This window comes from Photinus pyralis, unplaced genomic scaffold (assembly GCF_008802855.1).
Source record: "Photinus pyralis isolate 1611_PpyrPB1 unplaced genomic scaffold, Ppyr1.3 Ppyr1.4_LG7, whole genome shotgun sequence".
In the NCBI taxonomy this organism is placed as follows: domain Eukaryota; kingdom Metazoa; phylum Arthropoda; class Insecta; order Coleoptera; family Lampyridae; genus Photinus; species Photinus pyralis.
Genome location: NW_022170738.1, coordinates 15586014 through 15600792, shown reverse-complemented (window position 1 = coordinate 15600792; position 14779 = coordinate 15586014). Strand labels below are relative to the sequence as shown.

The 14779-nt window shown below is 35.6% G+C and overlaps 1 protein-coding gene across 4 annotated transcripts in view; it reads right to left on the bottom strand.

Annotated features, from left to right (window-relative positions):
- Nucleotides 1-14779, bottom strand: part of LOC116175798 (octopamine receptor Oamb) — a 150991-nt gene that overhangs the window by 17631 nt on the left and 118581 nt on the right. Inside the window, exons 1-2 of one of the 4 annotated variants that reach the window (XM_031494099.1) lie at nt 2170-2390; nt 1767-2127 (exon numbers count right to left, since the gene is read on the bottom strand). In XM_031494099.1, coding sequence (XP_031349959.1) covers nt 1767-2030 — 264 coding nt within the window. In that variant the 5' untranslated portion in view covers nt 2031-2127; nt 2170-2390. Of the gene's footprint in view, nt 1-1766; nt 2395-14779 lie in introns of those variants that run through there. The other 3 variants (XM_031494100.1, XM_031494097.1, XM_031494101.1) reach the window with 3 other exon arrangements.

Below are 14779 nucleotides of genomic sequence, written 5' to 3'. Positions count from 1 at the left end.
AAATAACCTATCTTATGGAGCTTGTTATTCTGCGTCCAATATAAAAATTATACAGGGTGTTGCATTTGAAAACAAAAAATATATTTAAAAAATATCGCAATTAACGGAGATAATCGACCGATTAGGGAGTTTGTACTAACGTTGTATATTTTTTAGAATTGATGTGAGAAACAACAATACATAAATAAGATGATACAATTGCCAAACCTTTATTCGCTCTGAAAAATTGCAAGGAAACTGAATATGCGTACTCATAAAGTGCTTATTAACTAAAACTGCCAATCTCCGTCCAATATGCAGGGTAGAAAAATAAACAATGGAAAAAAATGAGTTGCAAATGGAACCAAATCAAAAATTCTAACTAAATAAACATAAGGTTCAAGATGGATCATTTAGATTTTTTGGGGTACAAAAGCGGCAAGAATTTCAAGAGATTTAGTTTAGACACCCCTCAAGGACTTCAAACATTCGTCGCTAAAGCAGATATTTTTGGAAAAATTGGGACCCCCATCAATTCTTTGAGACCTTCTTTTGTCAAATGGCGTGTTTATTCCCTTAAGGTGAATAGAACTTTACATAGAAGTGCTCTATCTTTGAGGATGATTTACCGCTTATTTGTGACTTCTAAATTGGGTTTGTTTCGATTTGCACATATCTCATAATTGAAGATGTTGATGGGAATTTTTACACGTAAATGATACGCCATTTTTCTAACGCTTCTTTATCTTGGTGCATTTTCTTTTTAGACATCCAATATCTGACGGTTGGGCCAACGTAATCTAATTGTTATCATCTTCATTCGTATTAATTGGTTTCTACGCCCTCTCATTAACTTAGAGGCATGTGCGTTTGGGATTTTAAGACGGCCGTTGTATTAACTATTTTTAAACGATTTGTCCTTCCTCCCGCTGAACAATACCAGCCCAGCTCGATTGTGTTAAAACTATCAGGGCGTTGCCGTGCGAATATATCAATTTAATTGGGCGCAATACCTGTATCGATCTTATCAAGGAGATAACGGCCACATTGAAGCCATTGTGTTGATTGTATAGACCTTCTGGACACTTGGGCAATTAAATAAACATCCGAACAACTGGACTCTCTTGTTGTGTGTCAGTGTGTGGTATAAAGACGAGTTTATCAGTAAACTCCGATCAGTCGTGTACACCTGAATCCACACTAAACATATTAACATTCTGCACTGTCCAAAGGATTTCGGTTTTGCACTCCGCTTAGTTTGAAGGCCCTACTAATTTAAATAGCAATTTATGGGGCATTCAAATAAATGATCTTCGTGTAATATTGCGTATTTCAGCAGGATTACGTACACTGCGGAGGTATACGTTTTAAGATGTACACATATATCCATCTTGGTGACAAGTTGGCTTTGCTGACGAAAAAATAGATTGAAGTAAATCCGTAAATAACTACTTAAGATGAATCGTTTGGAAATGAATAAACCCATGACACGTGTCTCTTATTAAGCGGCAAAATTGTTGTACAAGTGCTGATTGAAAAAGATTGAGCACTTAAATGTACGTTGTGTTGCCTTTGACAGTTTTCAATTTCTCTAAAACCTAAAAAAGGCATTGTATATAATTTATTTTCCTTTTGACAAGTTACATAGAATTTTCTAAAATAATATTTTATTTTTATGTACGTTTTATGAAATTTTCCGTTTCCGTTCAAACCCAATGTGCTATCGCGTCAAAATGCGAAAATTGCGGAAACTTATAACCAGACTGATAATGTAGTTTTTCGCTTACCTTAAATATCTCCCAAGTTGCAGAAAAGGGAAGCACTGCTAATCCAACTAGGAGATCAGCGACGGCAAGCGACACAATAAATAAGTTTGTCACAGATCTTAATTTCGACGAACAGAAGACCGCGGCAATCACAAGACAGTTACCGACAATAACCATAACATTAATTAAAGCGAGGATCGAAAGCGAAGTTAGTAGTCCTGGATCGCTCCAATTCACTTCTTCCAATAGCGCCGCACACGCGGACGCGTTTAACGTTTTTCGCATCACCGCATTCGCATTCTGATTCTACAAACGCGGCTTGCAGTTACACAAAACACTTTTTGACGTCTTCCATTTATGATAATGAAGAAACTTGAAAATGCTACGCCATGAATCGTTTTTGACAATCATATTTTATATTCACCGCAACGTGCGCTTTTCCAGCTGGTGTCAGAATCTACAAGCTTTCCGCCATAGTCTGGTCCATCTTCAGCGGAGAATTCTGTAACAAACATTAATATTAGACAAATTCGTTAAGCATGTAAATTGAGTTAAGAAATTTATTTCTCGTCAACTGTAAATAGGGATATTGCTTAGCTTAGCCTTATTGCTCACTAAAATAACTTGATTAGACATTTATGGTCATTAAATTTTACTGGAATTCTAGTGAGCGAATAAATTTTAACTTTATCTAGTAAAGCAGATGTAACTCGGGACATTATTCCAATTTTATCTATCATTGATATTTTCGAATTTTATGGTACGAAAATTAAGTACCTTCCTATAAATACTTTTACGCATCATGCTATACAATACATAGAGCACAAGAAATGCGTCTCCATACATTCTCTTATTTGAATTATACAGGAAGTATACCTTTTTCTAATATACTCATCAATGTAATCAAAAATTCATTTCCGAACGGACAACCAGTATGTTTCCGATTCCATACGCAAGCAGTTCTCTGCTACTTCCGTCAAGGGTTATACCAAATTTCGTGAGCTCTTCACACCAAGAAAGTGGGTCTAGGACAACTCGCCGTCGGGCAAACTCGCCGTTGGTCAAGTCGCCGTCAGCGGAATAAATAATAAAAAATACTAAATACTAATAAATGTTTGTAAGTGTAATCAGTTTATTCTTATCAAACAAAACAATCTAACATTACAAAAATATTTTTGGTTATACATTATACATTTACATTTCATAATAATTATGGGCTAACCCCCTAAGATATTCCGAAATATCACTATCGTTCCCAAAATTCTGGACTACTGATAACACGCGTGCGTCAGCGTCTCGATACTTTCTCAATTTTAGAGGTGGAGGGTTACCAGCGACCACTGAATTCTTAAAAGGGTGTAGGCGGTTATTATAATTTTCAAGGAAGGTCTTTTTCACAAGGGTTTACGTACAATTTTTCTTGCTATTTTGCATACGATAAAAGGATCTAGATCGTGTTGGGGGGATCTTGGATCTTGATCTAGATCCTTTCTTAAAAGTAGATCTTTGATCTGGATCTAGATCATGATTTTTAAATGTATCTGGATCTCTATCTAGATCCAGATTAAAGGATCTTACCCAACACTGCAAATAACTACACCATTCCAATGATGAAACGAGATTGCTAAATAATATTATATGACTAAACTGATTGCAGTTTAAACATCTAGTGTTAGATTTAAATATTTAAAAAAAAAATCTTTATTTTGTTTCCGGTGACGGCGAGTTAACCGACGGCATGTTGACCGATGGTGAGATTGCCCGACGGCGAGTTGCCGACGGTCAGTCGGCGACGGCGACTCGGCGACGGCGGCTTGTCCCTGCCCGCAAGAAAGTATTTGAAAGTAAATCCTTAGTTGGGCCCTTCCATATAGCTCGAGTTAGCCAAAACCAACTACCGAGCTTCAATTTTCAAGCATTCGTAAGTCCTGTTGCAAGTGTCAATTTGGGGTGCTAATATAGCGTTATGGGTCAATAGCTGTGGCTGTTGCACTAGGTTGTTGCTCTTTTGATGTTCATTTTTCATGTAATTAATTTTCTTCAATTATTTACAGTTGATTCTCTCCTTTTAAAACGTAGCCGACATTCATAAAATTGGATAGTGGAACGTGCAATGCAATCGGACCAATGGTACTGCCTGACAAATTTAGCTGATCGTTGCAAATTAATTTGGAGAGATGATTGACTACTCCAAATCAGGAGTTCCGTAGTAGGGAAATGTCAAAATTATAATTCAGAGTTTTAACCTCGGTTTTAACAGTCAACAAACGCGCGAATTAATTGTCTTGGACTTTATTACCAGTAACCGTTTTATTTGGAACCTATTAGGGGAAAGTGGGGGAACGATGTGCGGCGTCTTAATCGCCCATCCAAATCACCCAAAATTATTAACAAAAATGACATCTTTGTGCCGGTATGGCGGCTATGCGGGCCCGTCGCTGCGGTATGGCAGGTTGATTTTCGTGAATGACTGATTGAAGACTTGATGCTCATAAAAAAATGAGCTTGTAGCTAATCACCCAAAAAAAACAAGCAATCGACACGTTCAAATGAGTATGGCGGGCTATAAGGCCCACCGGAAAAGTATGGCATTTCCACCAGAAAATCCAAAGAATTTTGTGTAGCAAATTGTCCAAAATCATTAAATTTTCCGACATGTTTAAACAATCGTCACGCAATAACGGCCCCACTCCCAGAGAGTTAGCACCATTTTCGTTTTGAGGAGTACTTAATTAAACCTTTGAATGGTCGCCATACTTGTAGCAAATCACACAACAAAAAGTGTAACCATCTCCCGGTCTAAGACAGTTCGTATGCCAAAGCGACAACCTTATATGATCTACCTCTTCAAAGTCATATACCATATACACCTTCCTCTGGACAAAAGCAGCTACCATCTGCATCAAAATTAAATAACTCGTTCTTCTATTCCAAGGCAACAAGAAAAAGCAACAGTAAAAGCAGTTTTGCATTCTAAACACCATTCAGAATTACTGACAGGCACATCCCTAAAGGAAAGATTCGAACAAGCATAAACAAAAAAAAAGGGAAAAAGAAGAAAGATTAATACAAAGAAAGGTAATAAGAAAATGAACCCGAACTTGATGCACAAGAACGTGACGAACTATGCTTATTTCCTTTTCCAACCAACTTCTATGGAAATGCTAAATGAAGGAGAACGGTCAAAGAGAAACCAGCAACGACATTCGTGAAAAGTCTGACCACTTCAAATATAAACGCAATGAACGTTCCGCACCTTGGACCATAACGCTTTTATATAAAATATAACCGCGAGTACTCTAATCCGCTAATGGAATAACACGCAGATGTTCGCGTACGTATTAACAAAGTATTCGTATTCGCACTGTATTTACGGTTGAACATAAATTATATCCTTGCAGCCAGCAAATTCCAATATACTTTTTGCATAAAAACGCTGCTTAGCATGGGTTTTGTTCGTAATGGCAACTCAAAATGAACTGATCAAGCACCCACGACCATCATTTCGTCGAAATGGCGGCACAATTTTCCTGTTGTGCGATTGACGATCCTTTCGTATACTGGGGTTATACGGCTTTCGGTTCGAACTTTTAATTGAAAAATGAAATTTTACGCAATCTCAAAATGCCGCACTCAACTTATATAGTTTCGCTTCGAAGGATTGACGAAAAATTCAAAACCAAAATTTTCTAAGCCTAAAGAAACCACTCTACTGCATTTCTCGCTCACGAGCAATTTTGTCCATGAGATGAGAAAACTAAACTGGGGCGTTCGATACCATGCATTCTTAGGTTCACACAACATGGTAGCTTTTCCAAAAGAATATAATTTAAGGGATTATCGGTTCTCATAACCACTATTTTTACCAACATCAATCATTACACCAGTTTCCTCTTGTGCAGGGTGTTGTAACTAAAAAAACACAATTTCCTTGGATTTGATAAGGTTTCTGGTCTTTTACCTAAATCGCCTACATAATAACTATATTTCTACTACTTGTCATTTGTGTAAGTGTACAGAAAAGCCATAAACTCTAATTTGAGCGGTTTTTAAGTGTTACCTATAGGTTATATTTTAAGACATAAAAATAGACGAGCTTGATTTTTGCACCATCAGATGATGTCAGTAATCTAAAAAAATGTCTTTGTCATGGTTGATCAAGTACAGCAAATACCAAATCGTATTCACCACACATTTCCCTATCTTCATGATATTTCAAAAAATTGGCTAGATCACAGATTAGTTACTTTTGCATTTTATATAGTCGTACTTTATTGTAAGAATAGTTAAATCATATCTAATTACCACTTATACGACTAGGAGTAAATATTATCTAAGATTTTATAGTTTTGGAATTATCGTGTAGAGTTCAAGGTTTAATATGCATGAATGAAATAGTGCATTGATCATGACCTTTCTGAGGCATGGATATCGCTACAAAAAAATTAATAATACTCCTATAACATAAAAACGCAATCCATTACACTGTTTTACCATACCTGGGTGCTTTGGCAAATGGAAAACGATATTCAACGTAGAGTTTGTAAGAGCAAGACAAAACTTGTTCAAAAGTACTTAACTGTAATGCCAGTAACCTACTAAGCATCTAGGTCCGTAGGTATCCACTTGGTAGAATTGGCGATCATTTTAATTGTCCGGAAAATGACTTTCGGCGCAATTCTGTCGGGCGTTGAGAATCGATTATATTGTCTTAATTAAGTCTACGTGGCCAAAACTGCCCATATAGGATTGCCTGGCGTTAGGTCACTACCAAAAACCTGAAAAAGTCCGCATTAAAAATTTGAACAAGCGTGACAGTGTGAGATATGGCTAGCGTAATTGGTGAATTTTAAAGAAATCAAATGCGTTAATGACTAAAAATGGCCAATTTCATTAATAAAGACCTATTTTGTGGCGTCAATTATTTATGAAAGATAGGTAGGGATTAATTGCGGGATATTTTTCCGAGCATCCCAGTTTTGCATGTGGTAGAATTCAAATCTAATTGTGTTTTTTTTCTGGCATTCCCCAGTTACACATCATACTCTTTCTCAGCTGCTTTCAATTTCTCAAAAAATTCACAAAATTTACACTATAGTTCACTTTTTAACACTGGCGGAAATGGTTCATTAGGAAATGTGCGTTCAAAAAAAGATTACATGTTTTAGTCCCCAATTGCAAGAGAATTGCTACACAATGAAATTACATGGAAACTAACGGAGTCTAACCTCTTCTTGCTAAAAATTATTATTTCAGATTTATTTTGCTCAAAGGACCAATAGTTACTTAGGAATCCTTGGTGGTACACATTAACTTCACTTTTGCACATCTCGTCGTAGTAATGCCTCTTTCCGTGTTCACAAAGAGGATTGTTCCGTTTACTCTATTTAACACGTTTAATTCTTAAACTGGAATTAATACCCACATAATAGCGATTCTTTTCTGTAAGGGTTGACGTAACCCCTCCCAGGTTAATCCAGGTTAAACAAACTAACGATGCTAAAATGTCGCAGATGCAGCGTATTACAGACATTGTGGCAAAATGAAATGTACCAAACGACGTGCATCCGAGCGTCACCTTTATTCAAGCCGCAGATAATCACGTCACGCTGAAACTGTGAATACCTTTATATTCAAAGGCTGAAATCAGTACTGATGTTTTAAACTGCATAAGCTCAAACTGCTCGTAAAAACGTTCAAACCCTTACATTTATAATTGCCTAAACCACTCGAGTAAATAGAAAAGTGTGGAAGTTAGAACGATCGTAAAATAGGTTCCCAAAGAAAAGGAAATAGATTTCTTTCTACCAAACTTCCTACGTTATAAATCTTGCAGCTTGTTCGGCATAAAAAAATAAAAGTGAGGTTAGTTACTTGACAACAAAGTCGTAACTTCTGAAATATACTTACTTCATATATCTTCTACCAATAGTAACTGAAACGCGTAATGTGATTATGTAAATAAAGTGCCGTGTTTGCGGTCTAAACGTCGTCGTAACTAACAGATGAACGAGCATAAGATGGGTAGAAACGTTAACGTAACGTCGACTAACAACATTTTCTGCATTAAGTTATGTTGAACGATTATTTACGCGTGGTTTATATTTTGAAGCATTGAGTGGTTCTTTACAAAAACACAAAGTGTTTGTGTGGAAAATGTATTTCTGGGTTAGGAAGTAGGCACTGTTCTGCTTCTGATTGTATTTCTTAAAAATCTACGATGTGGCACTATTGGTGCATTGAAATTACTTAATCGTAACACTCACTTCCCCTCAAAATCGTTGCTACAGGGACATGATCAATCCTCTCGATTATTTTGTTATACGTATCTATTGTTATATAATTAATAATTAAGCCCTAATTTCTTAGCTAACATTTTCAACGTATTCAAAAGTTGGTTTTCACTAACATAGTTAATAATTTTCTGCTATTAACATTTTCTTTTTCCATTAATACAATAATACTCAATTCAACCACTAACTAAAAACCACTAATAAAAGACCCATGCAAGGCACACGTGTGTTTTTCCATTTTCCATCAAGCAAACATGTGTCGAACTCCTGGTCGGACTATATATAGATGGTTGTGCATCTGCGGAAGTTATTGTTGAATGTACAGCGTGTCCCATTTTTACGGAGCAAATAAATAACTGGTCCTTTAAATAGAAAACCCTGCATATTTTTAGTTGTTTCGATGTTATTTGACATTTCACATAGAAACCCGAGTAGAAACCTATTCAGTTTCATTTTTTGCCAATGCTGCTATCTTATTAATTTTTTACGAATAATTCCTTTGGATCCGATTATTAACCACAAATCCGTTTCTCGCAAATCATATTTATAGGTCGGTTCCTTTAGGAATATTATGATTACGTTAAACAAACTTGCTTTACAATTCCTAAAAATAATCGACCAATACTTTATAATATATAAATAAAAAAATGTAAATAAATTATCGATGAGATAACGGTTACAAGTAATACCATCCTCAGAGCTTTATTTACAGAACAGTGCATTTCGGAATGAGGCCACTAAACTTCAGTGAACTTACTTTCTTAACTAGCCTTTTAAATCGGAGATCAGAAAAATGTTCTTTATTTATAACGATGTTTTATATTAATTGATTTAATCACGTTTTTGTGTGTAAAGCATTGCGACGACCCGGAAAGTTTCATTCGCGTAAATTTTAATCAACCACTGCCGGCTCTTTCGTTTCGTTGACTATTTGTATTTTGCCCGCTGGAAAAACCGAAAAAGGAACCTAGTCAAATCGTCGAGCTCTCTGTTTCAAACCACCCTCTACCTCTTCGTTGCAGCGATTATTAGAACTGGAAACACGATCGAGCTCGAACCAATCTACTAAACAAAGCCTGCGTGTTATTCGAAATGCACATCTTTATCGACCTTATCTCCGAGCAAACTTTTGGTTCACGTTTGCTATGAAGCGGTATACCGTATATGTGTAAATTTCCCTATTCGAATAAAATAGTTTTTAAAACTGCATTCCTCGTTACATATACAGAGTGTAAAATTCCAAAGTAGCATAACTATTTTTTTTTTCAAATGGAAATGTAAAGTTGAATCCGCAGGGTGCCGTTGTGGTAAAATCCTATTAGACATTTAACCGATTGAACCGCCCCCCCCCCTCACCGCCCCCTTATCAGGCGCTAGCCCGTTGCCTCTCTCTGTTTTAAATCATGAAACGATGCTAAGGCATGTGTTTATCAATCTGACGCCGAGATCCTTCTCAAGCACTGGGGGGTGTGTGATGAGTCGTCATTCTGTTTTAACCAAACCTCGCATCCCACAAACTGGGTTTCCTATGGAGAGCTGGGCCGCAATTGATTTTGTTGGATTTCGCAACAGAAGGAGGAGGCGATCGCATTGGTACAGGACCCAATAACGTCATTTTCCCAGGACATTTTTTTTATATTATTAAAATCACCCTTTAGATGAATTTTGAGGTTCGGCTTTTATATTTGTCATGTTCTTATCCAATCTTTCTTTAAACGTTGTTAAAGTGGAATGGAAAATTGCGCTTATGTTTAAGTATAATAGATACGAAAGATAACAAATAGGTTTTCACGCCAAATTGGAAATTTAAATGCTTAAAAATTAGTGTCAAAGCTTTGCCAAAGTGCTAAATCAACCATACTTCCCCCAATTTTACTCTCACAGATGGTGCAACTGCTCAAAAAGGCTTCAGATAAATCTCTATTTAGGAAAAATAACGTGATGGTTTTTGACCTCCTTTAGAGTGAAATTAAAGCCGAGTTCTTAGCACAGTTCTGACTTTATCTTATGTTTTCCATGTGCGTATTGAATTCCGCATCGTAGAACTTAACAAAACTTGCTGTAAACAAAACCACTCAAACGAGGGAAGTAAATTGCTCGCGTCTCGTGTGTGCATCTTGCGACAGTATTTACCGGAGTTTGTTTGAATAACCACCTAACCGATTTTTTCTACTTCTACAATTGGTATTCTAGAACACTCTCTACTTGATTGAGTTACACTGTTTCTAGTCCTTTAGGGATAGACGTTTGTGTGAATGAATTATTCATCGGAAAATTTCTTTGCGATCACATCATTAGTTCTGTAGGTACACCTTTTTTAGGTCGCGGTTCATTAAACAAACTTGACGGTTTCTATGTAAATAAAACATATTCAGGTCTTGTACTTGGGTGTTCCCTATTTTTGTTTCGTTTTCCTTTGAGATGTATACGTGGCCGTGTTTCCTTTTATTGCCACTTTCTCTTTAAAATTGGTGGCAATTCGTGCAACTGCCTTGTGCTCAACAAAGTTGGTATTCGAGACCACAACCGCGTTGAATTAATGTACACCTCTTTATAAAGTGTCATAAATGTCATATAAGAAACCAGAATACTAACAACAACGTAAGTTACCACAGATCTCGCCTAGATCAACTCTCAGCTGCTTTTCTCGACAAGTAAAAACAATAAGGAATAAGTATTTGTAACAGAAGTACTAGTAAAATGGAAGAGGTGCTTTTTTTACGACAACTTTGAATTTTGAAAGCTGAATGAAGCATTAATATTATAGTTTTAACTAAAGTTTTTTTAGGTACCTAACCCTTTTACAACCTGTCCGGTTATCACGTCAAATCCGAGAGCTTTTTTTGGATTAATGTTAGTTCTTATTTCTCCTTTAACTTCAGCCAGAGTAATGGACGGGATTTCTCTTTCCTCTTGTTTGATGGCGTCAATATTAGTTAATAGGTTCGACTGAAATATTTCTTCGAGTCGTTCTGCGTCTTATGGCCCTTTGCTCACTGTTTTTAGCCCAACTCCCATCTGTGAAGTGTTTGCATATTGGTCTTTTCAAGTTTTGAATATTGTTTAATATTCGCACTATAATCATTCATAAGTTGTCGCACAAATTCACTGATGGTGTCGTTTTTTATCTGTTTAATTTCGTTTCTCAATTGAGCCGTGAGATTATTCAACTGGTGCCATTTTCTTCTTGCTTTTCTTTTTTGAGCTATCAATTCCAAAATTTCTTTTTCCTTTTCTTTCAGTTTTCTTTTGATTTCTGTGGTGTTTTGCCATTCGAGTGCAGCAGTTGTAATTTCCAACTGTTTATTTATTTTTGGATTTTGCTCGTATAGTTTTCTTGAAACAAAAGCTTCATTTTGTTTCTTTCAATACTCATTTGGTGTGCACGGTATAATATTTCCCGACATCGTATCCGGGCGTATTAAGTGAGCACACTCTTTTTATTTTATTCAAGATAGTACTCGTGATAAGATTTCTCATATGTGCTTCTGTATTTAAGCCTTGTCAGTACAGAGAGCGGCGGAACACGTCCGTGCACAGCGAAAGTTAAACGAATAGGTACTATAGACATTGGATAAACGTGTTTCTGTTGGAGTATCTTGCTCTGATCACTTTAAATTAATTTAAAATGTCAAACATTTCCGTGATACATGTAAATTTGTTCCAATTTCAACACAACTATTTCACCATAGAATGTTACTTAAAAATTACAATATTGTGGATTTTCATTAACTTTAATCAATGGTGGGTGTGTACAATCATTATCATTAGTTCACAAAAATCATTAAGAAGTAGCCAATAGAAACAAAGGTTTATTGCGCGTTGCGAACCAACGAAACCATTCTAAGCTTAGTGAACTAAAAATAATCATTGTATAAAATAAACCCACCACAAGTCGTATCTAGAAAATAGGCTACAAGATACGTATACATGCTAAGGTATCTGATTCGTTTCATGCTATATCAGGAGTTCCGCAAGGAAGCAACTTGGGGCCGCTACTGTTTCTCCGTTTCACTAATAACTTTCCAATAAATCTCGCATTGTTTATCGTTGGTGGAGGAATTAAAGATGTTTAAAGAAATTAGGAACATCAAGCTGATGTTGACAATTGGAGTAAAAAAACAAACTTTACTTTAATATAAAGAAACACAATAGCAAGACCCAATCAATAAAGAAGGTATATACCGAAGCGGATTACTGTATGGACTGCAAACAGTTCAATTAACTAGAGATTTAGAGGAGATTTATAGCACGTTAAAATGAGACAAGCATATAAATAACATTGTCAATTTAGCACTAAAGAATGGAGGTAAGTTAAGTACGGCTTGGAATTCCGAACAGCAACTCCATACAAAAATAGAGACGTTCAAAATATCTTTTTTTTATATTTGCATTTTAAGGAGATTACCTAAAGAGAAGAATAATAACATAATTCGTGCCGTTAAAATACCTATAGGAGAGATATTTGTGTCCTGCCCAAATTGATAAATAATAAAATTGACTGTTCCAATTTTCTATCATTATAGAACAAACACTGTATTTTAGTACCTGTGTCGAACGGGTTACAAATTAAATTCGCCAATCATAATGTCAGTTATCACCACCGACCGGTCCAATGTCAATATTTTTAATGTAAACCTGAAATTATTTAAGAAAGGAGTTATAATCGGTTTCGTGCCAGCAACATAAACCAGTATCAGAAATGTGATTTTTTAGCTCTTTAAGAATATTTGTTATAGCTTAACCGTTGATTACTGACAATCTAAAATGGAAAGCCCCGTTTTGTTGGTAAATAAACTGTTTCAAACCAATATAGACAACGAGCGGCAAACATAGACCGACGGACAGAAAGTCTAAATACAAAATTTAATCAGGTGGTCCTTTGACCATTGTCTCCCTATTACTGAAGACAGATTTGGAAAATACAACACCCTTCGCGAGTTATCACGAATACACGCATAGACGGACAGAAAGTCCTATTATTAGAAACATATATTGGAAAATTCGAAACCGCTGGCGAGTTATGTACAGAAGAAAAAACAGCCAGACACAAAGTCCAAAACTATGAACCCGACCCAGCTAATAAATAAATAAATGTTATAGTTAAAAATGTCGATCAGTCAGTTGTATGTAGTGATATTTTAACCATTGAGGGAATTAACTTTCACGAGATGGTTAGTTTCCCTTTATTGTCGTGTAAGTATAATACAATTTTTTTTAATCAGAATCCATATAAATAATTGTAATGCTTTTGACAATTCTGAATTTAATTTAGACGTCAAAAATATCAAGCTTATAGTTATGATTTTATGAACGTCATTTTATATTATGCTCGGCGTGACATTTGAAATAAGAATGACAGATGTCACAATCACTAGTTTCACTTTATCTATCCCAGCGGTTAAAGTGATCGCTTTTACTACCCTCAAGGTTAAAGAGCGACTCATTCAAACTAATACTAAGATGTCAATTTAAGATCTGCTAAAATAAAAAATATAAATATACGCCTCATGACGAAATACCTACTGCTATTTTATTTAATACATCAAAATATATAATTTAACAAGTGTTTTTGTTTTCACCAAGCACGAGGTGTCAGAGTTAGGGGAGGAAGATCGGCACTCGACAATGTAACAATACTACAATATACAATAAATTAAATCCTAAACTATCAAACAGAATAGGTGCGGAATTTAAGCACAACAAAGCCAATTGAACGTTCCACACTTAATGAGACGTATTCCAATTTTCATCGTACAAACGATTCGTGGTTTCTCTACTCCTTTCCCTTTATTAAATCTGTTAGTTCGCATCAGATGTGTTTACTTTGTAGTAAAGCAAAACTTCGCTCAATTGAAGAGAAATTTTATTTGAGTGTGTAGTCTGACTTCGCTCGAATCAATGAATACTTAATTTTAGCCCTTGGCATACGTAAAGGTGGTTGTAGTTACATACAATGTAGCGAAAGTAACTGGATTTCGAGCCTTGATGTTCTGATAGTGAAATGTTAATCATACCGTCTTTCCGAAAAAAGAGGTCTCAATTTATGGATAAGTGTATAATCAAATTTTATATAGTCTACGCTCAGACATCAAAAAAACGTCAATTTCCAGTTATGCATTATGAACGTACTCAATGCATTCAATCACATTTAGGAAACGCTTTCAATGAAAAGCTTTCATATCATTCATGTACATCTATTTATAGAAGAAATATGATAATTTCCATACAGCCGAGTACATTTATTATTGATTTGATATCTTTTTGGCGCACTGAATTCTAAAGGAAATGAAAAAGTCGAAAATAAAGGAGAGATCGGCGCTTTTTTATTGTTGGCAGTAAAACAGACATGAATATAAATAAAATTAACTTTTTATACAACCGAAATTATGGCGATCAACTATGAAAACTCAATCCCTTAACCTAGTTCTTCATAGATTTCTATGTGAATCAGGTCTTTGCGTTATTCCCTCTCAGGGCGCTATATAGAAATTTTTAACCCAGTAAAATAACTCGCTATTTTTAGTTTGAAGTCAACTTAATGAACTTTCCAGTGAAGATGGTGTAAAAGTTAGGAACTTTTGCAATTACAGTATCATAACGTAAACGTTTTATCTCCGATAGCGGTTAAGATCGATTAGATAAATTTATTATTCTGAGAAAATAAATTTTATTGCGGTCGTTATAAGGATGCGTCTTTCGTTTAAGATTAATGAGGAAGTTCATCGATGATGTTGAAGG